The sequence below is a fragment of the Canis lupus genome, chromosome 8, assembly GCF_048164855.1.
Source record: "Canis lupus baileyi chromosome 8, mCanLup2.hap1, whole genome shotgun sequence".
In the NCBI taxonomy this organism is placed as follows: Eukaryota; Metazoa; Chordata; class Mammalia; order Carnivora; family Canidae; genus Canis; species Canis lupus.
In genome coordinates, this window is record NC_132845.1 from 64,479,713 (window position 1) to 64,502,503 (window position 22,791).

The following is a 22,791-nucleotide window of genomic DNA, read 5'->3' on the forward strand; positions in this document are numbered from 1 at the left end:
CTCTAGTCACCTCTAGGTAGTTATAGGCATCAGCAACATAACTGATTCCTTTTACAATTTATTTTATGCATTAAAGTCATTCTGAGAAGGTGTTCCTTCACCTTCTCAGAGGTGAAGAGGTGTGGTGTCAGCAGATTGCCAAAGGGGTCTGTGGCACCAAGGAAAGATAAGAGGCCCTGGAGGATACACACACAGAAGACCCTTGCCAACTCATTTCCTTCTGCCTGAGAGCTTGGTCCCCGACTAGAGTGTTAAGAACCCCACTGGATGCGTGTCTGTGAGAGGACCACAGTGGGGTCATTGGGGTGCAGGTCACTCTGTGTCTGGCCTGTGTCAATGTCACTTCCCAGTTGTGATGCTGGTGCTGTTGTTTTGCATGATGATCCCATTGGCAGACACCAGATAGAGGGCAAATGGTATCTCTCTGCATTATTCCCCATAACTGCATGGGGTTCTATAATTATCGCAAAATAAAAAGCTCAGCTTAAGATTTTAAATATATATATCCCATGGATGGTGTCCTGTTCAATCAAGTGCAACAGCACATCTTCGAAACGAGCATTTTCGTGTCAGAGATCAGCCGTGGGGAATGTATCACATCAGCAGCCAGACACGGGTGTATGGGCTCAGAATCTGAACAGTGGAGAGCACATTCTGGCACTTTCTGAGTAAAGAGAAGGTATTGATTCTCAGGCTTGCCTGGGGAGCTATTCTCTTTGGGTTATCATGTGCTCATTCATCCACCATAACGAAGGAAGCGGGTTGCTTATTGGCCAGAAATGCAGCTTTAGGGAGCGTGGATGGTGGTGTGAAGACGAGCTAACTGGGATGCGGGCCTGGGTTTCTCATGGAGCCCCGTACCCCGAGGTCCTCGGCCAGATGGGCACCTCCTGAGATCAGCAGGACCCTGAACTGGGCAGGTTGGTGCCGCTATGTGGAAACCGGCCCCCAGGGACTATGATGTGACAGGAAACCGACCTCCAAGACGCTGTCTTGTTCAATGAGCGCTAAAAATTTGGCCTCCACTTCTGTTCTGAGACAGATTTCCCCTTTCAGACCGTGGACGGAACCAGAGCGGCTGCGGGGCTCCCTGTCTCCCCTCGGAAGGGCGCTTCCTGCCTCCGGTGACTGGGGCCAGCAGCAGCTCAGAGGCAAATGAAATGCTTTTATGGATTGTCAATATTTAAACACCTTGCTGGTGCCTTAGGGCTTTGGATCTCAGCTGTCATCTATTACAGGCCTCATTACACAAAACATTAAACGCTCTATCTTATTTTCTCCACCGAAGCTCTCTGGCAAGACTTTCTCCTCGCAGGGGAGTGGTTTTCAATGGGAGCGCGGATCTGGTAAGATGGACCCAGGTTTTCATGAGCAGGCCTTATTTTTGATGGGATCCATGCAGCACACGGGGGTTCCTCCCCAATGGGTGTCTGGGGAGCCTGAGCCACTTTGTGTTAGGTGGCCCCTGCCCCTCGCCACCCCCCACCCGCCCGTCTGCTCGGCGTGCCATCTTCTCACCCAGCCAAATCTCCATCTTGCCCCCGGGAGGCAGGTGGCTCGTCAGCTAGTGGCTGGTGTCGTGAGGTGGCCAGCAGGGCCGGGGCAGCCCAGGCAGGTGGGGGCAGATGGCAGAGCAGCCTCTGGCTCTCCTGCATGGTCACCGTAACCCCTACAAATTCTGTGGGATCTCCCCATGCTGTCCTAACGCGGAGATAGAACCAAACAGCAGCTATGAGATTTTTTTTTTAATTTTTATTTATTTATGATAGTCACAGAGAGAGAGAGGCAGAGACATAGGCAGAGGGAGAAGCAGGCTCCATGCACCGGGAGCCCGATGTGGGATTCGATCCCGGGTCTCCAGGATCGCGCCCTGGGCCAAAGGCAGGCGCCAAACCGCTGTGCCACCCAGGGATCCCAGCTATGAGATTTGCATCTCGGGCTGGAACATTCCTGGGAAGGACGGTCAGTGAGTGCAGACCCAAGGACAGCCTTGCCAAAGATGCATGTCTCCACTTGTGCGTACGTTTCCTCTTCGTCGGTGTTGCAAAATTCCCTGGAAGGCAGAGGAAACTATGCAGTGGGCTTATGCAGATGATTTATTTACACAAATTATCCCAAGGCAGTTTATTGTGTAGATCACGAAACCGAATTTACATATTTACACAATAGACTGGAATGGCACGAAAGGAACTATAAATATATTTTCCCCTCCGAAGCAGCCGTGAAATTCATATTTAGGACGTACTCGGTGCGGGCAGACATTGTTCTGCCTTTTTCACAAATGAGTGTAGATAGCCCAGAGATGAGAGCTGGTCAGCAGGAGGACAGGCCCCTAGTTCTGGTCCCTGATCGCCACCCTGCCCCCCCTGCCCCCCGCCTCCAGCATCTCCCAGCTCCCTCCCCACTCATTTTGTTCATTCGGGTCTTCGGCCCTGGGACTTTTCAATCGAACAAAGAAAAAAAAAAACCAACCTTTTCCCAAAGGTTTAAAATTCACAGAAATCCCTGAGTCAGCAAATGCGGCGGCCGGCTGCTGACCCTCCCCGGCCGGGCAGTCAGTCCTGCCCGCCTCACACCCACCCCTGTATCCGCTGCGGCCTCCTCTTCCTGAGCTCACCCGGCACAGGTGTCCTTTGCTTCTAGACATCCACCTCATTCTGTCTCCTCCTTAAACCAGGATCAGATAAAAGGTGATTTTTTTTTCTTCTCAGAGATATTTAGCCCCGTGCATGAGCACCCCCTGCTTCTGTTAAATTTCAGACTGAGACTGACCACCGATACAAAGAGAAAAGGCAGTGTTTAAGGAATAAACAGCTGACAGGCCTCCATTTGCTCAGAGCTGCAGGCTGACAGTCACGTTGTTGGTTGCGTGAGTTAGTGGAACCAGAAATCTGGGGCCCGTGAGTGACAGTTTCATTCAGCATGGAGACCCTGTTTAATTGTCCATGAAATCAAACTTTTGTTGGCCTGGCGTCTGTCTGAATACCTGCGGCACGCAGCTCGGTTCTGGGCGTTGGAGGGATAAATTGAGCGACCCTCGGATGTGCCTGAGCTGGGCTCTGTCTCAATTCAGGAGAGAAGTGTTCATGTTTCCAGGTTTATTAGGACATTGTCTGGGAGCAGATGTGCCTCCCGCCGCTGGGCGGGGGAGAGGCGGGGGCTGCGAGATGGAAACAGACTCGCTCTGTCGGCTGCAGGCAGGTCTGTTCTAAGGCAACGAAACCTATTTAGGTGCGAAAGGGTTCTTTCTTCAGGGATCTTTACTCTCAGCCACTTCCTGTGTTTAGGGCACAGATAACGCAGTCGAGGCAGCAAAGACAAAGCAGAGTCCATATTCTTTTTTTTTTTTTTAACATTGTGTTTATTTATTCATGAGAGACACACAGAGAGAGGCAGACATAGGCAGAGGGAGAAGCAGGCTCCATGCAGGGAGCCCGATGTGGGACTCGATCCCAGGGCCCTGGGATCATGACCTGAGCCAAAGGCAGGCAATCAACTACTGGACCACCCAGGTGCCCCCAAAGAGTTCATATTCTTCAAAGAAACACCAAACCACTGAGGAGTCAGAATGTGGCTTCTCATCGCCTCCCCTGAGGTCAGCCCGACTTGGGACATGTGATCACTGGGATCCATTTAGGAATATTTGGGAAGTTTCTCAGCGGTGTCCCACCTGCTTACCTTGTGGGGTGTCCTTTCCCTGGCAGGTGTTTCAGAAGCAGAAGTCCAAGCAGGTGTTACCTTGGGCATCCAGGAACCCCACACATAAGTGTGATTTGGGCTCCCTCCCCGCCATGGACCCCCCCCATCCTGAAGGTCAGTAGGACCCCCAGGACATTCAAAGCATGGCACCAGGCATCAGACACTCAGGAATGTAGCTTCAGAAGACATTTCGACTCTTTTCCATCCTGAGAAACCCAAGATGGTAATGTAGGAACTCCTTGAGTGGGAATGGGAAACCAGGCTGGGATCCCCTGAGCCTCCTGGTAGGGGTGAGCCTCGCCTGTGGTCTAAGGACTGGCTGAGCTGGATCCCCAGAATGGCCCGTAAAATGTACAAAGGCATGTGTGCCTCCCACGTGTTGATTGAGATGGGAATCCGGCGCTGGGGATTATCCTGGTGCGTGGAAAATCAGTTGCACAAACCTCATTATAGCTAATAGTTCTGTAATGTTATTTTCCCCCCTAATTTGTAGAGATACTTTTCTCCATCATTGATTTATTGAGATATTTAACGGCATAAAACAAATGAGAAAAACAATCCACGGTGGAGGCACAGAGTGGACGCTTCAACAGCTGGCAGGCTTTCCTTACCCACTCAGGACCACGATGGAAATGATAGTATAGACAGATCGCCCAGTGAATTACAAGCGACGTCTGAAATGCCGAATGCGCTAATTTTGGCAAAGAAAAATTAGCAAAATAAAAACGAGAACATTTTCTTCTGTTAGCTCAGAAGGAAATTCTCTTGCTATGACTCTCCCTCCCCCAGTATTTTTCAATGTAAACGGATCGCTAAATTGTTCTGTGTTGAGATTCTATATCAATATTTTAAAACTTTTTTTTTTTTGAAAAATGAACACAATTCCTGGAGCTATGACAGAGCGCTTAAAATAAAATGTGGCCTTTAGGTGATGGCAGAGGAAGAGGAAATAATTTTTTTTCTTCAGTAGCAGGAAAGCATTACAGAAACATTAATGCAAAAGACACTCAGAGAACCCACTCCAGAAGAGTTCAGACCTACTCAGAACAGTCTGAGAATACCTTTCACACAAGTCCCTTAATTGCAATGGTTTAAGCAACATTAATTTTAAAAGAGCCCTTTTTTTCTTGAGTCTCTTACAGCATAAAATTGTCTATTATTTTATTTTTTTTAAGATTTTATTTATTTGAGAGAGAGTTAGAGAGAGTTGAGGGGAGGGGCAGAGGAGAGAGAGAGAGTGTGGGTTCTGCACTGAGCTCAGAACCTTGATATGGGGCTTGATCCCACCACCCTGAGATCAGGACTTGAGCTGAATATCAAGAGTCAGATGCTCAACTGACTGAACTACCCAGTTGCTTCTTGTCTGTCCTCTTAGAGGAAAAACGACTGAATAATTCAGTCAACATTTAAAGCCCTTAGACTACTTCCTCATGACTTGCTCATAGTAAGTGCTAAAGGCATTTACTAGAAGCCTGCTTGTGCCAGGCCCTGCAAAGGGCTATGGAGATACAAAAATGGGTGGATGGATGGATGGATGGATGGATGGATGGATGGTAGATGGATGGACGGATGGATGGTAGATGGATGGACGGATGGATGGTGGATGGATGGACAGATGGATGATGGATGGATGGATAGTTGGATGTATGGATGCATGGATAGATAGATGGACAGATGGAAGGAAGGAAGGAAGGAAGGAAGGAAGGAAGGAAGGAAGGAAGGAAGGGTAAGTGGGTGGATGTATGTATGGATGGATAGATGGATGGGCAGATGGAGGGTAGATGGATAGAAGGAAGGAAGGAAGGAAGGAAGGAAGGAAGGAAGGAAGGAAGGAAAGAAGGATAAATGGGTGGATGGGACGGATGACTGGATAGATGGAAGGATGAATGGTAGATGGATGGTGGATGGATGGATGCATGCATGGACAGATAGGTGGGTGAACAGATGGATGGTAGAAGGAAGGAAGGAAGGGTGAGTGGGTGGATGGATGGATGACTGGATAGGTGGAAGGATGAATGGATGGAGAGATGGATGGATGGGGAGATGGGTCACATCAATAGATATTTACTGAACTCTTGAAAAACTCAAGGACCCAATGATGAGAATAGGTAAATGTGAAGGAGTGCTCAGAAAGCCCATTGGTAGGAAGCAAGCTGGAGTGTGGAGTGAGGTCAAGAGGAGTCAGAAAGGAGAAGTGACCTTGTTGATTTGCCTCCACCCCTGCCCTTAGACTATGAATTGCTTATATGAACAGAAATCTCACCTAATTCCCCGACAGGGCCTGAGCAAAGAGTGAGCACTTCAGTATCTGTGGGATGAACGTGTGGGTGGGTAGAAGGCAGCAGAGAGGAAGATGGAGCCATAGTGCTCCCGAGGCACAGGGAGTAGCATATGTAGAGAAAATGCTCCCTCTGGACCCATTATTCCAAGGTTATTCTTGTGCAAAACTCAGAATGGACATCTTAGCAGTTATTCCATGTGCAAACCTCAATCTATTGGGGCAGGCGGAGGGAGGGGTGGACTTAAAGCTATGGCTTGCCATTTTGACATTATTAATGGTAATGGGTACCTTGGTAAGAAAGGAGTATAAATGCGAATGTTTAGAAATAAATAATCATCATGCTATTTTTCTGCCTGTGCAGAAATTTGTACCTTTAAAATCTCATTCACAGCCATTCCTTCATTAACCTGTGGCTGCAAGGACTTAATCGGTGCAAACTCTAAATCCTATGCAAATACGGACTTATACACTAGCAATTTTCTTTCTGTGTACTGTTGGGCTAATCCACTTGAGCATATCTGGTGTTCCGAGGTGCATGATAAGGTTGGAGCCAGATAACCCTCAGCCCCCGGAAGGCTGTCAGCATGTGCGCATGCATATTCAAACGTGCCTTTCCTCTCCAGATCTCCTGGTCTTTTAAAAAGATCACATACCTGTGCCTGTAAAAGAAATTGTAATTCATGGAGGATCAGTACTTCAAATGAACATTTTGGCCTCTGAGCCCACTTTTTACCAAACCACCTCCTTCGAGATTGGATTTATATACACTTTGTAGGACGCTGCTTGCTCTGTGTACCGCACTGTTAGAAGCACTTTATGAGTATTACCTTTGTTTAACCCTCAAAACAAATCTATGTTGTCACCATTGGTTGTCACCATTCTGCAGTTGAAGCCCAGAGAGGTTAGCAATTCTGCCTCAGGTCACACAGCTGAGGTGTGCTGGGGCCAGGCTTGGCGCCAGGACTCTCTAGCTCCAGACTCTGTCCTCCTTCAGCCACAGTGCTCTTCTGTCTCTGCAATTTTGATGACATCGCTGATCACATTTCCTTGCCCCTTTGGTAGAATGCCCCGGAATCAGATCTATTGGCTTCTTCCTGTGTCTCTGCATCCTAACTTTGTGGCTTTAATTTCAATTTATGAACGTTTTCCTACATGTCAAGGTTTAGATAAATTTGAAACGTGTATGTTTATTGTGGCAAAAAACACATAGCATAAAATTCATCATTACGAATGTGTAGTTCGGTGGCGTTAAGAACATTCACAATGTTACACAGACGTCACTACCGTCTGTCTCCAGAACATCTTCATCTTTGCAAACTGAGACTCTGTCCCCATTAAACACTGACCCCCCCACCTCCAGCCCCTGGCACCACCGTCTACTCTTGTGTGTCCATGAATTTGACGAGTCCAGGGACCTCCTAGAAGTGGGATCACACAGCGTCTGTCCTCTTCTCTCTGGCTTCTTTCATAGAGCACCACGTCCTCAGGGTTCATCCGTGTTGGAGCAGGTGCCAAGATTCCTCCCTTTTTAAGGCTGGATAATATTCTGCAGTACGGATGGACCACATTTTGTTTATCCGTTCATCTGTTGATGGACACTTGAGTTGTTCTACCTTTTGACTATCCACCTATTGTGGATAATGCCATGAACACGAGTGTGCAAGTATCTCTTCAAAATTCAGTGTATAATTGTCTAATTTACACTTGGATTTGGTAGCACTGGGGCATAGAATAAAAAGGGAATAGGGCAGGTTGGAGGCAGCAGCCACCCCAAAGGATGAGCAGAGTGGAGGGCAGCAAGCATGCCCTCACACTCTGGGAGTGTGGTGTGCAAGGTTAGGTCAGAGTCCCCGGGGTGAGCCCACGTCCCCGTGCCAGCTGTCACGAGCACCCTTCCTGCTGGAGAGCTAGTGACATGTCTGCTCCAAGGCTGCGTGGCATGTGTGATGGCCTCACTGCACTGGCAAGCTGGCTGGTAAAAGACACTGTGGTGTGAAGTCATCTCTGGGTCCCTGGTGATATTGTCATTTCCAGTTAGGATGCAAGGGGAGCCCCCCAGGTGTTCCAAAGAATCCAGAAGCCTGGCAGGGGTGCACAGGAGGGCAGGTGATCAGTGCGTGGGCCAGGGAGGCAAGATCCTGGAGTTGAGGAGGGGTGCACACTGCGGCTGGGACCACAGCCAGCCAGAAGGGAGTCAGAAATCCACAACAGAAGATGACAACAAGTCAGAAACCAGAAGGAGGCCTGGAGTCTGGTGGGATCCAGTGGGATCTGGTGAGATCCGATGGTGAGGAGAACATTCAGGAGCACTGCCTAGCCTGCAGCTTCAGCAGAGTCTGTCCATGGGAGAGGCTGGCCTCCTCCCCAGCCCCCCGCCCCATGCTACTTAACTGGCCTCTGGCTCTCAAATCAGGGGCCTTCAGCCAGGGTGGCTATGAATCCACAGCAGGGCAGGCGCCATGTCAAAGGCAGGAAAAAAGCAAACCTAACCTCTGCTCTCTTGTTGTCTCTTCAGATGAAGGCCTATGGGATATGTTTGTGAAGGACATCCCCCGGAGTGCCACATCCTACAGCGTCAGCCTGGACAAGCTCAGGCAGGGAGTGACTTATGAGTTCCGGGTGGTGGCCGTTAACCAGGCGGGCTATGGGGAGCCCAGCAGCCCCTCCATGGCCGTGTCAGGTAGGGAGCCCTGCCAGAGGAAGGAACTCTCAGGGCGAAGCTCTTCCCTCTCAGGGGGGAGGGGGTGACTTGGAGCCACGGTGGAAAGAACCAGGGATGCACTAGGCTTTGTGCAGACTCGATAGGAGACGGGGGCACAGCCTGGAGGACACGGTGCTGGTGGGGAGAGGTGTACACCCGAGCCCATGTGACCACCACCACCACCAGACCCCTCACTGTCCTCACCACACTGTGCTTGAGCAAGTCTTAATTTCCGTCTCATTTTTTCGTAATCAGAGACCCAGGCCAGAGTCAGAGCAGTCAGCTTGAGCTAAGCAGTGTGCTGTCTGGGGTGAAGGCATCCCCAGGCCCAGTGCAGTCCCCAGCCCCTCCCACTGGCTGAAGTTTCCTTACTTGGGAGCCTTGTATGAAGCTTGAAATGCAGAGACCACCCCAGCAGCTGCCGGACCCAAGTTGTGCTTGATCAGGGCCTCCCCCGAGATGGCTGAGGGGCCACCTGGGATGATGAGCCCCCTTCTTTCCCAGAGATGACAGACTAGCTGCCCTCACCAGCCATGTGGCAAGAGGTGTGGCAATGGGGGGAAGTGCCCTCCGGGAGCCAGGAAGCACTTCTTGGAAGAGGGGGGCCGTGCAGCTGGGTGGTGAGGGGTGCATAGGGGCGAGGACACAGGAGAAAGGAGCAGCAGAGATAAAGTCCCAGCAGCAGGACCCCAGGCAGGGAGGACCGAGGAGGCCGGCCTCAACCCCAGCTACACTTGGCATTACGGGGGCGGCTTGGAGGACCCCCCCTGCGAGGACCCCACAAAACACAGTGTCATGCCACCCAGGGCCCTACAGTGGATCAGCCCAGCAGCTGGAGGGATCGCAGGGAGCAGCATGAAGGTGGTTCAGGAAGGTAGCTGGCAGAGCGGCGCAGGCAGGGGCACAGGCAAGGCCAGAAACCAGACTGACGCCCCTCTGATCAAGAGTGACATGTCGTACTTCCCCTGCACGTAGATTCGTTTAAGCTGCCCACTACCCTGGTTTAAATTGAAAACGTCTTTTGTCTGCTCTTTGCCATGAATTTGGAGGAAGCACAGTGTCCGTGGGCAGGCTGGGGCCCCGCGGGGCTGGCAGCCAGAAGGAGACCCAGCACACTGCCAGCTTGCTTAACAGTAAGACTTAGAAAAAATCAAAATTTTCTCATTTCCTCCATTTTTCTTATAAAAAGTTTAACATAAGAGAGACAAGAGAATAAGGAATCCCTGGGCACCCATCACCCCAATTGAGAGATTCAAGGTTTGCGCTTCTCGGTTCCTCTGTAAAAAATCCACGTAAAGCAATTCCAAATGCACAGAGCCTTTCGCTGTCCCACACGAAGGCAGCCGAGCGCATAGGCTGGTTCCTGCGGGAGAACACGGCCCCCTCGCCCTTCTGTTCCTGGGCCCGTGGGCACGCCGTTCCCCCAAAGCCCGTTGCACACTCTTGGTAGCCAGGCAGCTGGGGGGCTGCGGTCAGCTTCCTGCGTCCTTCAGAGCAGCCAACAGGTCAGCACCTGTCTGCTCCGCCTCGGGCCCGACGGCAGATCTGCGGTGCTCCCTGGGCGGGAGGCCTCCTGCGGCCACCGAGGCCTTTCTTTTCCAGGCCTGACTGGGTGGTCAGTTGGGATTTGTTGGCTCATTATATGGAGCACGTTGTGTGCAGCCTGAAAACCACTCACATGTTTGGATTTGGAATCCTGCCATCTCCCAAGAAGCCCTGTGCAGCTGCATGATCCAAAGTCAACAACCCCCCCCCTTTTATCCCCAGTGTGCACACATTTTTCTCCATGAGGGAGAGATTTAGCACAAGGTAGATGTGTTTTCTGTGGGCTTCAGTAGCTGGGAGGTGGACCGTGGGCCTTGCCCACAAGAGGCTTTCCATTCCGTCCTGTGTCCGCTGCCTCCCAGCCAGCTCCCCTGCAGGGGGGCATGTGGAAGGCACCAGTGGGACCCGACGGCCAGCCAGCACCTACCAAGAAACATTTCCCATTTTTCTGTTCTTTGTAAACAGAATAAAACATGAGCAAGAAGGATATCCTTCTTCAAAGCAACTTTTAAATGAACCTTTTCTGTTTGTCTCTCAAAAAACATATCCAAGGATGGGGCCAGTTGTTCTGCTCAGTTTTGCTGGAGGCACATAATAAATAAAACACAGCCCCGGCCTTCGGGGAGGCCTGCTGTGGCAGAGGTAGCCAGTGGGGAACGCTTTCGACGAGAGGTTTCTACACAGGTGTGGTGGGGATCCAGCACCAGGAGTGAGCAGGAGTCAGACCACGGGGCCTCACGGGCTTGGACTGTGCCCTGTGGCTAATGTGGGGCCACTGAAGGCTTTTAGGGAGGGACCGTTGGTTTCCATCGGAGGAAGATCTCTCTGGCAACAATGTGCAAAAGGGATTGGGGGAAGTCAGAAAGAGGCGAAGCTGCTGGAAAGAGGTTGTAGGGTGGTGGCCATGGTGGAGAGCGTGAGGGGCCCCAGGGGCCAACTGGGAGGCACCTTCCTCCCTTTACCCCGGACACCAGCTGTAAGCAGATGAAATCAGGGGAAGTCACGGGAAGGGTGGTGGATGGACAAGGACAGGGCGAGCTCTGAGACAGGAGCTGGGCTCCAGAAGGGCCAGAGCCGGTTCCCACCGAGGAGGAGCAGCCCACTGAGGGGCCCATCGTGGCCGAACTTATGTCTGGGAAGCCAGCCAATCAGCCACCTAACCCATCTCAGGTGGGGGGTTCATCTTTCCTGTGACTCCAGGGCTGCCCATCACACCCTCCCTCACCCCCCTGCACTAGAAGCCCCACCACCTGGTCTGGAGACAGGTGGCAGGAGTCTGTCATGGGTGACCGTGTGTTCATGTGCCCTGCAGCTCAAGTGGAAACCCCGTTCTACGAGGAGTGGTGGTTTCTCCTGGTGATGGCGCTTTCCAGCCTGATAGTCATCCTGCTGGTGGTGTTTGCCCTGGTCTTGCACGGACAGAATAGAAGATACAGGAGCTGCAGCACAGGTGGGACGCCTGCCTTGACTCCCCTACCCCCTACCCCCCGCCTCCAAAAGTGCCGGGGCACTGGGAAGCCAAAATGTTGACTTTCTCTCTCTCTCTCCACCCGGGATCCATGGTGTGGGCATCCACTCTGTCTTTGTTGGCCTGTGGGTGATAAAGTAGGTGCAGCAGATTTCCTTTGGGAGGCAGCTCGGCGTAGCACACCCAGGTTCTGGACCTGGCTCTGCCCGCCAATGAGCCTTATGTCTTGGATCCGTCATGTGGGTGGTTTGGGCCTCCCTCAGTCTGTTGCCTCATCTACACCACTGCCCAAATGCAACAGTATTTTTTCACAGGACTTGTAAAGTGTCAAACAGATGAATCACACTACTCAGTATCACGAGAACAGTGAGCTGGGTGCATCTCAGAAATGTAGGTGTGGCTCCTGGAGCCACATGTGGAAACACTCTATGGGTACAGCCACAGACCAGCTTATCCCTCGCCTCATGCCCCTCATTCCAGCTTCCAGCCCTCTGACGCCTGGCTCACCTTTGCATTCCTCAGTATAAGGGCCAGGCCTGGCACACAGTAGGTGCTCAATAAGTGCTTGTTGCTGCATGGATCACCCCCATCAGAGAAATGGACAAATGGACATGGCGCAAAGCTGGACTCCATATATAGGAAGGTCAGGAACAACCCAAATGGGTGGGGGTTTCTAGAAGACAAAACGTGATTGTCTCTTGGCATAGAAGCACAGAGAAGCTCCATGAGGGAACCCCTCGGGGTTCTGGGAGTGCTCTGTTCTGTATCTCTATGCCAACGGTGGGTTATACACATAACACAAAACACTCCAAAGGCTTCAGATTAGTACACTTGATGCATTTTATTTTTTTAAATTTTTTGAGAATTTTTTTTAAAATGTATTTATTTATTCATGAGAGACATAGAGAAAGGGGCAGAGACACAGGCAGAGGGAGAAGCAGGCTCCATGAAGAAAGCCTGATGTGGGACTCGATCCCAGGACTCCAGGATCACACCCTGAGCCAAAGGCAGGCGCCCAACCACTGAGCCACCCAGGTGTCCCTATTCTCCTCAATTTTAAAAAAATTGTCATAATTACCCCTGAGACCCGTTCTTTGCACCACTAGAATGTAATTGTGCTCTGGACCGTTCCCACCCCACACAGCTGTAGCTGGGCCACATGCATGACCAGCTCTCTGGTGTCACTGCAGAGGCAGGACAGGTCACACAGCTGGAGCTTTCTCCACCAGCCCACCTGCCTTTGCTTCTTAGGAAGGCAGATCCCTAATGGGGTTCTCCCTCAGACGAGTGGGCACGTGGGCCGCTGGGGATGAGGCACTGGGCTGAGCGGCTCCCCTGGCCTCCACACTGACCCCCCCACCCCCACCCCCACCCCCACCGCAGCATCTCTCACTGTGCCTAGAGGGTTAACAGAGCCAGGCACCTCGCCATTTGCTTTCCTAACATTAAGCAATTCATTCCTCCAAGAAAGGATTTATTTTTTTATGTATAAATTCACTTCTAACAAGTGTTCGTAAATCAGATTTTATTCCTGTGGGATTTACTATGTATGAATGGCATGTCATTTTACTGAGTTAATGCTATTACAGAATCCTGTGTCTGGCGCATAGAAAATCTCCCCGCTTTTCACTCTCCTTCTGCATCTGGAAAACAGGCCTGAAAAGACAGATCTGACCTGCAGCTTCTGATACTCCGCGTCACCCTGGAGTATTAATTTAACATCATAATTGAAGCCTAGGAAAAAAAAGCTACTTGTCTCCTAGCATGTCTGCCTTGCTGTTGGAGCCGTGCAGAACCTTCTTGCGCTTCCTCACACCACCGTCCTCATGGGATTTCCTTTCCAAGAGCAGTTTTTACCTGCTCACCCTCTCATCTGCCCTGATCCGTGCCAGCCAACAGTTCTGTCCCCCACCTGCTGATCTCGGTTCTGTCCTCTTTCTCTGCTGCACACCCCTTGCACACCTCCAGCTTTTGGGCCGGTCCAGGGGTACTGGGCTCATAGCAGAGAGGGCGCCATGAGGTTCTTAACAAACCTGGAGCAGATCCCTGTCCTGAAGGCTGGGACAGCAGGAGAAAAACAGGTCCTCACCTGCCTCCAGGAGCTGTGTCCAGCCAGGGTGTGTGTGTGTGTGTGTGTGTGTGTGTGTGTGTGTGTGTGTGTGTAAGGCAGATCATAGGGAAGCAAATATGTAAAAAATGCACAGCGGGAGGCTCTGAGGGCCTCTGGGAGTAAAGGAGGAGGCCTGGGAGATTCCCTCTGGTCCTTGACATTCTGTGAGCTGCGGGAAGAACAGGATAACCCAGAGAATTCTGGGGGAAGAGGGCAGACAGCCCCAGCGCAGGGACAGCCTGGATGGGACAGAAGCCATCAGAAACTCTACTGCTCCTTTGGTTTCTCACAACTTCACTGTTACTTGTTTGATCTGCTGATATATCTTAGAATATGTTTTCTTTTTTTTAAGATTTTATTTATTTATCCACGAGAGACAGAGAGAGAGAGACAGAGAGAGAGAGACAGAGAGAGGCAGAGACACAGGCAGAGGGAGAAGCAGGCTCCATGCAGGGAGCCCGACGTGGGACTCGACCCCGGGTATCCAGGATCACACCCTGGGCCAAAGGCAGCGCTAAACCACTAAGCCACCCGGGCTGCCCAGAATATGTTTTCATATGTATTTATATACTTGTTTTTAAGTGGCTTTTTGTATATTGACAGATATGTGCAGTCATCACTACAGCCGATTCTAGAACATTTTCTCCACCCCAAAATACCCTGTTCCCTCTGCTATCACTCCCTGTAAATCTACTTTCTACTTACTATTTTGTTACCTGGCCGTGAGTTTTTTATTTTGACATGTATTAAATATTTAATTTCCCGATTTTAAAAAAGTTTATGCATTCTGAAGACTCTTTCATAAAACACCGGTAAGAATACCAGTACTTTGGCATCAGGAAACATAAACACGGAAATGTCCGCCATTGTCCTGGACACGCAGCCTCGGCCCCAGCACGCCTCTGCCTGCCTCGTGAGCTCCAGCAGGGAGCTCTGGGCTCTGCTTCGGCAGGAAGCCCGTGAACACCTGTAGGCCGGCAGCGGGGGCTCGGCATAGCTGCAGCCAGCCCTTTACTGGAACATCTGGACCCATTCTCCCGTCCCGGCTGTAGGTAAGAGCATCTCCAACATGGAGGAGTCTGTGACCCTGGACAACGGGGGGTTTGCTGCCTTGGAACTCAACAGCCGTCACCTCAATGTCAAGAACACCTTCTCGAAGAAGAATGGGACCAGGTAGGGACACAGCAGCCGTAACTCAAGTGTGCCACATCTGCCCACAGATCTGAACCAGACAGGGCTGGGGGTGCCAGCCACGATGTCACCGTGTCCATGGGCACCCCCAAACTCCAGCAGGGTGGCTTTGAGCCTAGGGGTTTGAGCATGGCAGGGGCGAAGGGCATCTGCATCCTTTTCTGGAGATACAAAAGGAAGCTGTGTCCCAGGCAGGAGGGGAGTGGTCTCGGGAGGCCTGGCCACCCCAGGCTGGTCCTCTGTGGGCTGGCCCTCTGGTGAGGCTGTGCAATGTCCTCCCACTGACATGACAGTGGCCAGAGAGCAGGGCAGGAGGCCAGAGGGTGGGGCAGGGGAGGTACCTGTGTCCCAGAGCTGCCCTGAGCCCGCGCCCGCCATCCCTGGCGGCCCCATCCCTGCCCTAGGTCGCCGCCCCGGCCCAGCCCCGGCGGGCTGCACTACTCAGATGAAGACATCTGCAACAAGTACAACGGAACTGTGCTGACCGAAAGTGCCAACCTCAAGGAGAAGTCGGTGGACGCTTCAGAATCAGAGGTCAGTGGCTGTGGCCGCCATCCCCTGCCTCCGGGAGGAGCCCTCTGCCATCCCAAGGTGCCCTCTGGTCCCAGCTGAGTCTCGCCGCAGCCGCACAGGGAAGCAGGGCCAGGGGCGAGTGACTCCTTTTTGCAGATAAGTAAAGTATGGTGCTTCAGTTCCTCAGGCCTGGAGGTCCTGGTACCAGCCAGCTCTCAGGTCACTACCTCGCCCAGAGGCTTCTGATCCTGAAGCTGGCTCACTTTCCTTTTGGCTTCCAGGAATAACTGTGTTTTATCTCTGGTGGTGATTGTAGAACCTGGTGTCTAGACCCCAGCTGGAGTGGCAGATGGCCTGAGCCTGCCAAATCCAACTTATCTGGGACCGCTCCCCCCCCCACCCCCCGCCGCAACCCCTGCCCCTCCCACCTGCCTGGCTTCCTTCTGTGAAGGGGGATGAGCCAGTGCCATTCTGGGACAGGTACAGGGCCTGGTGAGCTCTGACTTGTCCCTGTCCTCACTGAGCAGATGCACCAGGGAGATCTTGCCCCAGGAGGTTCTCCCCACCCAGGACCCAGGGGCCTGCAGGTATGAAGCCTGCTGAGCATCTGAGTGTTAAAGCGTGAAGCTGAGCACACCCGGGGGCAAGGCCTCTGTCAGGGGAGCAGGCGGGGGAGGACCACCCAGGGGCTCAGCACTCCCCCTACCTCCACCCCCGGGTGTGCCTTTCCCCACAGCGGTGCTGTGTCAGCGTTACATGAGCAAACCCAGCTGAAGTGGCAATTAGAGAGGTGGTCTTCTATCAGTCCTAAACTTTTTTTATTTCACATATGCCAAGTCTTGAGAGAGAGGAAAATCACCAAGCTGTTTGCTGCCCCACCTCTTGGCATTCATACGCTAAATCAATATTTAATCTAAAATAAGTCTCACCTTCATTTGGACCCGAATTCAGGCCTGATTAAGCCCCGAGGCTCAATAAAATGGCTTCTTTTAAATTGTGCTTTGTACATGAACTCCAAGTGAGAGGGGACAGCAGGTGGGCTTCAGTGTGACACGGAGTCTGCTCTGCTTCGAGCTTTCTGTTTACAGAGGACACGGGGCGCCCTGTCTGTACTTCAGCCTTGGGCATGGGGAAAACAGCAAGCAGTGCTGCAGATGTCCAGAAAGGTACATTTGTCTGAAATCAAGGCGCTGTCAAGTGAAATGCTGCAAAACTGACCTGCCTTTTTGTGATAAGGAAATAGCAGCTCTTTTCATGCTGTGTCTAGCTGCTTGCACCAAAAGCCACGTGTTGGGAATGAGTAGGGATGGCCTTGCAGCAGACAATTCTGGTTCAGCAATTAGAAACGCATTCGCATGGCACCTGCCAGGGGTGTCTTCTGTAATTCTGGGGCCTGAGGCTGTTTAGGGCATTCAGACCCCACATTCAGTGCTCACAGCCCTCACATATTAGCCGTGCAGGTCGACCTAGTGACAGTCCAACAGATGCTAGGCACCAGTTGAGCACCTACTATGGGCCAGCACACTGATTTCATGCTCATACCAGCCGCATGAAGTAGAGCAATTTTCCTCCTTGGCCAACCAGCAAGACTAAGTCTGAGGTCATCCCGAGCTTGGCTGAGCCCTGGCCTCCACCGTCTTCTCCAGCTCAGCACCCATTCCTACAGTAGCCAGACTTGGACGCATGATTTTTGAACTCTGTTCATGAAAGCATTCTCAAAATGGGTTGATGGGGAGCATTTAGCCTATTTCTCCTCTCACACATGTAGGTTGTTTTGAGATGCAAATTTAGGTGTTTTTTATGGAGGATTTAAAGCTTTTTTGGAGGCACTGAGCTACGCATATACATACATGCCTATATGTGCAAAACATGTACACCTACATACACACACAGGCACAGAGAGTGGAGAAGGGAGGAAGGGAAGAAGGGAGGATGGCAGGTGTCAGAGAGAGGGGTGTGGAATTGATTCTAAATCCTGCAAGGACGTTGTGATGATCCTCATATAATAGAGGGCAGAGTCGAAACTTATGGAAGTTTTTATGTCTTCCCTGGATGTGCTGATGGTGTGTGGGAGTGGGGGAGCCTTGAGAGGCAGACCTGAGTGCCAGGCTCCCAGTTCTGTCTTGCCCAGAAGACCTGTTGCACAGAATTGAGTTGTCCTAGCTTTATGACTGTGGCTAAGCACCCACCAGAGGGGCGGGCCCTCCTCTCTCAGCAAGCCCTGTCCTAGGAGGAAGGGGCTCCTTTTACAATTCCCACAGGTGCCTCTCAAGGTTCCCAATGCTTTCTGGGTCAAGAGCTCTATCAGGAACCTGATGAGAGGTGTAGATGCTCTCTCTATGTACATGCAGAATTTCATCTAGGATCTGGAGGTCCAGATCCTTCCCCTCCGAGGAAGCTCTGACAGTCGCCTCCAGCTGAAGCCCCATGGAGTCCAGCTGAGAATTCCTATGCCTGGCTTCTGTCTTCTCTCTGGGTCCTTGGGTAGAAACAGTGAGGCCCATCTTTTTTTCCAGAGTTCATCACTTTATAATCTTGCTAGATCCTGTCTTTGAACCTTGTACACTTGGGAGATTTGTAGGCACTAAATATTCATGGGGATCCCAACAGAGGGACCTGGGGACGTTCATCATCTCAGAAGTGCCAGCTCAGATGGGAGTTTGCTGTGAACCACATTTATTAAACAGCTTGATTGAGATGTAATTCACACACCACACAATTCACCCATTTGGAACATTGGGTATTTAGGAGTATGTTTTTAATTTCCTCATATTTGTGAATTTCCCAAATGTCCTTCTGTTACTGATTTTTTAATTTTCTTCCACTGTGGCCTAGGAACATGCTTTGTATATTTTAAATTCTTTTAAATTTATTGGGTCTTGTTTTATGGTCTGTGCCTGAAGAATGTTCCATACACACTTGAAAAGAGCATGTTACTCTGCAGTTGTGTGGAGTACTCTGTCTGTGGGGCCTGGCTGATTTACGGCACCGTGGAAGTCACCTAGATTTTTGACCTTCTGCCATCCACTAATGTATTGATGTCTCCAGCTATTGTTGAACTGTCTATTTCTCACTCCAATTCTGTCAGTTTAATTTTGTGTATTTTGCGGCTCTGTCATAGGTAGATATATGTTTATAATAGTTACATCTTCTAGGTGGATTGACCCTTTCAGTAGTATAGTATGTCTCTTTTGTCTCTGGTAACAATTTTGTCTTCAAGATTACTTTGTCTGATATTACTCAGCCACTCTGGTTCTCTTTTCGTTACTGTTGACATGGTATATCATTTCCATTCTTTCACTTTCAACTTGTTTTGTATCTTTGAATCTAAAATGTGTCTCTTATAGACAGTATGTAGCTGGTGCATATCAGGGTTTTTTTTTTTTTTTTTTTTTTGCTCTGCCAGTCTCTGCCTTTTGACTAGATTGTTTAACCCATTCACATTTAATGTAATTACTGCTAAGGTAGAATTTACATCTGCATTTTGACAACTGTCTTTTATATGTCTCATATCTTTATTCCTCTTTTTCCCCCACTTACTTTTTCCTTCTTTAAAAAAGATTTTATTTATTTATTTATTCATGAGAGACACAGAGAGAGAGAGAGAGAGAGGCAGAGACACAGGCAGAGGGAGAAGCAGGCTCCATGCAGGGAGACTGATGTGAGACTCAATCCCGGATCTCCAGGATCAGGCCCTGGGCTGAAGGCGGTGCTAAACTGCTGAGCCACCCAGGCATCCCACTTTGTTCTTTTTTTAAGGAAAATTTTCTAATGTACCATTTTAATTTGCTTAACTTTTGCTTTTACTCTGTTTTTCCAGTTATTTTTGTTACTGGTTGCTCTAGTATCAACATTCACTTAAGATTTATACTAGGGTACCTGGGTGGTTCATTTGGTTAAGCATTCAACTCTTGATTTTGGCTTAGGTCTGTCTCAGGATCCTGGGATTAGGCCCTACATGAATCTCCATGCTCAGTGGGGAGTCTGCTTGAGATTCTTTCCTTTGCCCTGCCCCCCTACCCTGGCTCATGCACAAGTGCATTCTCTCTGTCTCTCTGTCGCTCGCTCACTCTCTCTCTCTCTCTCTCTCTCTCTCACACACACACACACACACACAAATATTTTTTTAAGAAAGACTTATACTAAATCTCAGTGATATATAGAAACTTTACTCCTATACAGCTCTACAGCCTCCTCCCCTTTCTATGCTATTATTATACATGTTATGTCCGTATATCCATATGGTTACAAACTCAAGAATACATTTTGATAGTTACTACTTTACAGAACTATATGTCTTTTAAGGAAGTCAAGAGAGGAAAGGAGAGCAAGTATGTTTCTGGAGTTTACCACTTTAGCCTGTTTATGTACTTTTTCTGGTCCTCTTCATTTCTTCCTGTGGATTCAAGTCACCATTGGGTGCCATTTCTTCACCCAGCTTCCTCCTTTATGCTATTATTGTTAAGTATGTTACATTTCTATACATTATAGGCCCAACAATACAATCATATACATATTTTATGAAATTGCTTTTTAACTCAGATAAAAGAAGAAAGAAAAAGAAATATGCAGTCATACTATCTTTTATAGTTACCTGTGTGTGATCACCTTTGTTGATACCTTTTGTCTTTTCTTTTTTTTTTTTTTTTTTTTTTCCTTTTGTCTTTTCATGTGAATTTGAACTTCTGTCTGTGTCACTTGCTTTCAACCTGACAGTCTTCGTTTAGTGTCTCTTGTAAGGCACGTTGGCTAACAGTGAATTTTCCCATTTCTGTTTATCTCAGAATGTCTATTTCACCTTCATTTTTTGAAAGTAGTTCTGCTGAACAGATTCTTGGTTAGCAGTTTTTATTCAACACTTTGACTACATCGACCCCATTGCCTTCTGTCCCCCAGCTTTTTTCTGATTAGAAGCCAACTCCTACTATTATTCAAGTTCCCTTGTCCATGATCTCAAGAGTTTCTGTCTTTGTCTTTTTTACTGTGAGGCATCTGGGTATGGACTTTGCTCCATTTTTCTTACTGGGTGTTTGTGGAGCTTTCTGGGCATGTGGATTAATGCTTTTGATAAATCTGGAAAGTTTGAAGTCATTTTTTCCCCTGTTTTTCTGCCTCTTGCCTTCTCCTCTCATTTCACTGCTGTCATGACTGGCTCATGTGGTCGTGCTCCCAGCACCTGCTCACATTTATCAGGTGCTCTTTCCTTTTGTGGTTGCTCTTTATTGTGTATGTGTGTGTTCTCTGTGTTTTGGATTGCATAATCTCTGTCAATATCTCCTGGTGCCCTGATTCTTTCCTCTGCCAGACCCAGCAGACCGCAGGGTCCTTCTTGTGAATTGTTCATTTTAGCTATTGTATTTTTCAATGCCAAAACTTCTCATTTGGTTCTTTTGCAATAATTTCTGTCTCTGTTGATAGTCTCTACTTGGTGCAATATTGTCATCTTCTGTTCTTTAAACACAGCTTCCTTTAGTTCTATGGATAGATTATAATAGCTGCTTTCAAAATCTTTGCCAACCAACATTCGGGCCTCCTCCAAAGGCTACCTGCTTTTTGTCCCCTGTATGGCACACACTCTCCTGGACTTTTTTGAAAACAGGTCATTTTAGTTAATATATTGTACCAATTTGGAATACTGGTCTCTTCCACCCCAAGGATTGTTCTTGTTGTTTGCTTATTTCTTATTTAGTGACTTGGCTGGAGTAGTTCAATGGAAATCCGGTGCCTTCACAGTGTGGACTCTCCGATGCCGCTCCTGAGAGATGCAGCCTTGGGGATGCATTCAGGCCCCCTGAATACCAGGGATAACAATGGTCCCAGCCAGGCTCTCTTTGTACCCTTTTCTCCCCCAATTAAGATTCTGGATGGTCTGTCATGGTTGGTATCACACCCAGCTTTTAACCTCCACCACTTGTTGACTCAATTATTTTTCACAGTGCCCTGGGCTATACATTACTTCATGGCTTGATCCAATTAAAATGCAGCCCTTTTGTAGAGGCAAGATGTTGTCAATCTGAATTTTGCTCTGATCCCAAGAGGGCTCTCCTGAGCTATGTCTCTTTCCCTGGTTCCCTCTGTTAAACTTCTGGCAGGTTTATTACTTCGCTTGCTATAATCATGGAATTAACAACTTCCTCTTAATTTCTCATCCTGAAGGACTCTGCTATTTTCAATAATGCCCTTAGGCATGCTCTGTTACAAACAAAGCCATCCCCTCCAGAGCTCTCTGTTCTAATGGACTGTCTCTCCCCACTGTGCAGGACTTCTGTGTCATGGCACCAAAGCTGAGGGTGGAGACAGTGGCCCTCTTATCCCATAGTGACACACCTGCTGTAAAAGTAGGGCACTGGGTGGAGATGGTAGTCCCTGGTCTTCTGAGCTTGCCTTTCCCAGGGTAAAATGTCTTCCCTACAAGCCAGTTTAGGCAAGGAAACTGGGGTTCAGTGTTCTCAGCCTGCCACAAGTGGTATAGACCATCCAGCCTGTGGGTGAGGACAGGGTGAGGAAGGGAACCTGGTTCTCTTAGCCATACCTGCCTGAGATAGAGCTTTCATCACACTGAGCTGGGGATGGGAGTGGGGAGGCGGGTGATGCAGGTCACAGTTCAAGTGCCTCCGACTCTTGTTGTTCTTACTGAAATTTAGATTTTTCTGGAATAAATCTTTCTCCATTTGCTATATGTCCTTGCCACTATTTTCAGAGACTATAAATGCCTGTTTATAAAATCACTCTCCCCAGTTAAATCATTGCTCCACCAGGAAGAGAATCTGCTAGCTCCTCACCAGCCATTCTGGAAATGCCTTTTGCATTTGTAATTGATGGTAAATGTAGTGATGACTTCCGCCCAGTCCCTTAACCTCAAATTCACAGAAACAGAGTCAATTTATAGAACTGTAGACAGAGCCCTTAGAGAGATAAGCAGGAAGAACAAACCAGTGGTGGATAGCAACAGAATACACCAGAAGCACTTATCTCAAATAGGACTAACTAATGAGTGCCTTGTATTTCGATTTAGATTTGATATTAACCCTCCTGACCGGTGGCAGCTTCTGGGTTTAAAGACACTGCACACTGAGATGCCAGTGGTGGAGAGTATGGCACAGTCTGGTCCCTGGGCTTTGCCAAGGGTTTGACACAGAGTGAAGTAGGAGTGAGGAGGGTAATGCCCTCCCCTCCTGCCCACCCTCCTCTGCAGAGCTCAAGAGAATGAGGAAGCAGAAACCTTGCAAGGTCTTGGCTGGAAGAGCTCTTCTGTGAAGTTAATCTTTCACTAAGAAACTAGC

At 49.5% G+C, this 22,791-nt stretch overlaps 1 protein-coding gene across 18 annotated transcripts in view; it reads left to right on the forward strand.

The window, feature by feature from the left end:
• SDK1 (sidekick cell adhesion molecule 1) overlaps positions 1 to 22,791 on the forward strand; it is an 895,654-nt gene that overhangs the window by 864,223 nt on the left and 8,640 nt on the right. For 17 of the 18 annotated variants that reach the window (XM_072836835.1, XM_072836824.1, XM_072836827.1 and 14 more), the window contains 4 exons: positions 8,496 to 8,660; positions 11,539 to 11,676; positions 14,857 to 14,977; positions 15,400 to 15,529. In XM_072836835.1, coding sequence (XP_072692936.1) covers positions 8,496 to 8,660; positions 11,539 to 11,676; positions 14,857 to 14,977; positions 15,400 to 15,529 — 554 coding nt within the window. Of the gene's footprint in view, positions 1 to 8,495; positions 8,661 to 11,538; positions 11,677 to 14,856; positions 14,978 to 15,399; positions 15,530 to 21,197; positions 22,083 to 22,791 lie in introns of those variants that run through there. The other variant, XM_072836830.1, reaches the window with a different exon arrangement.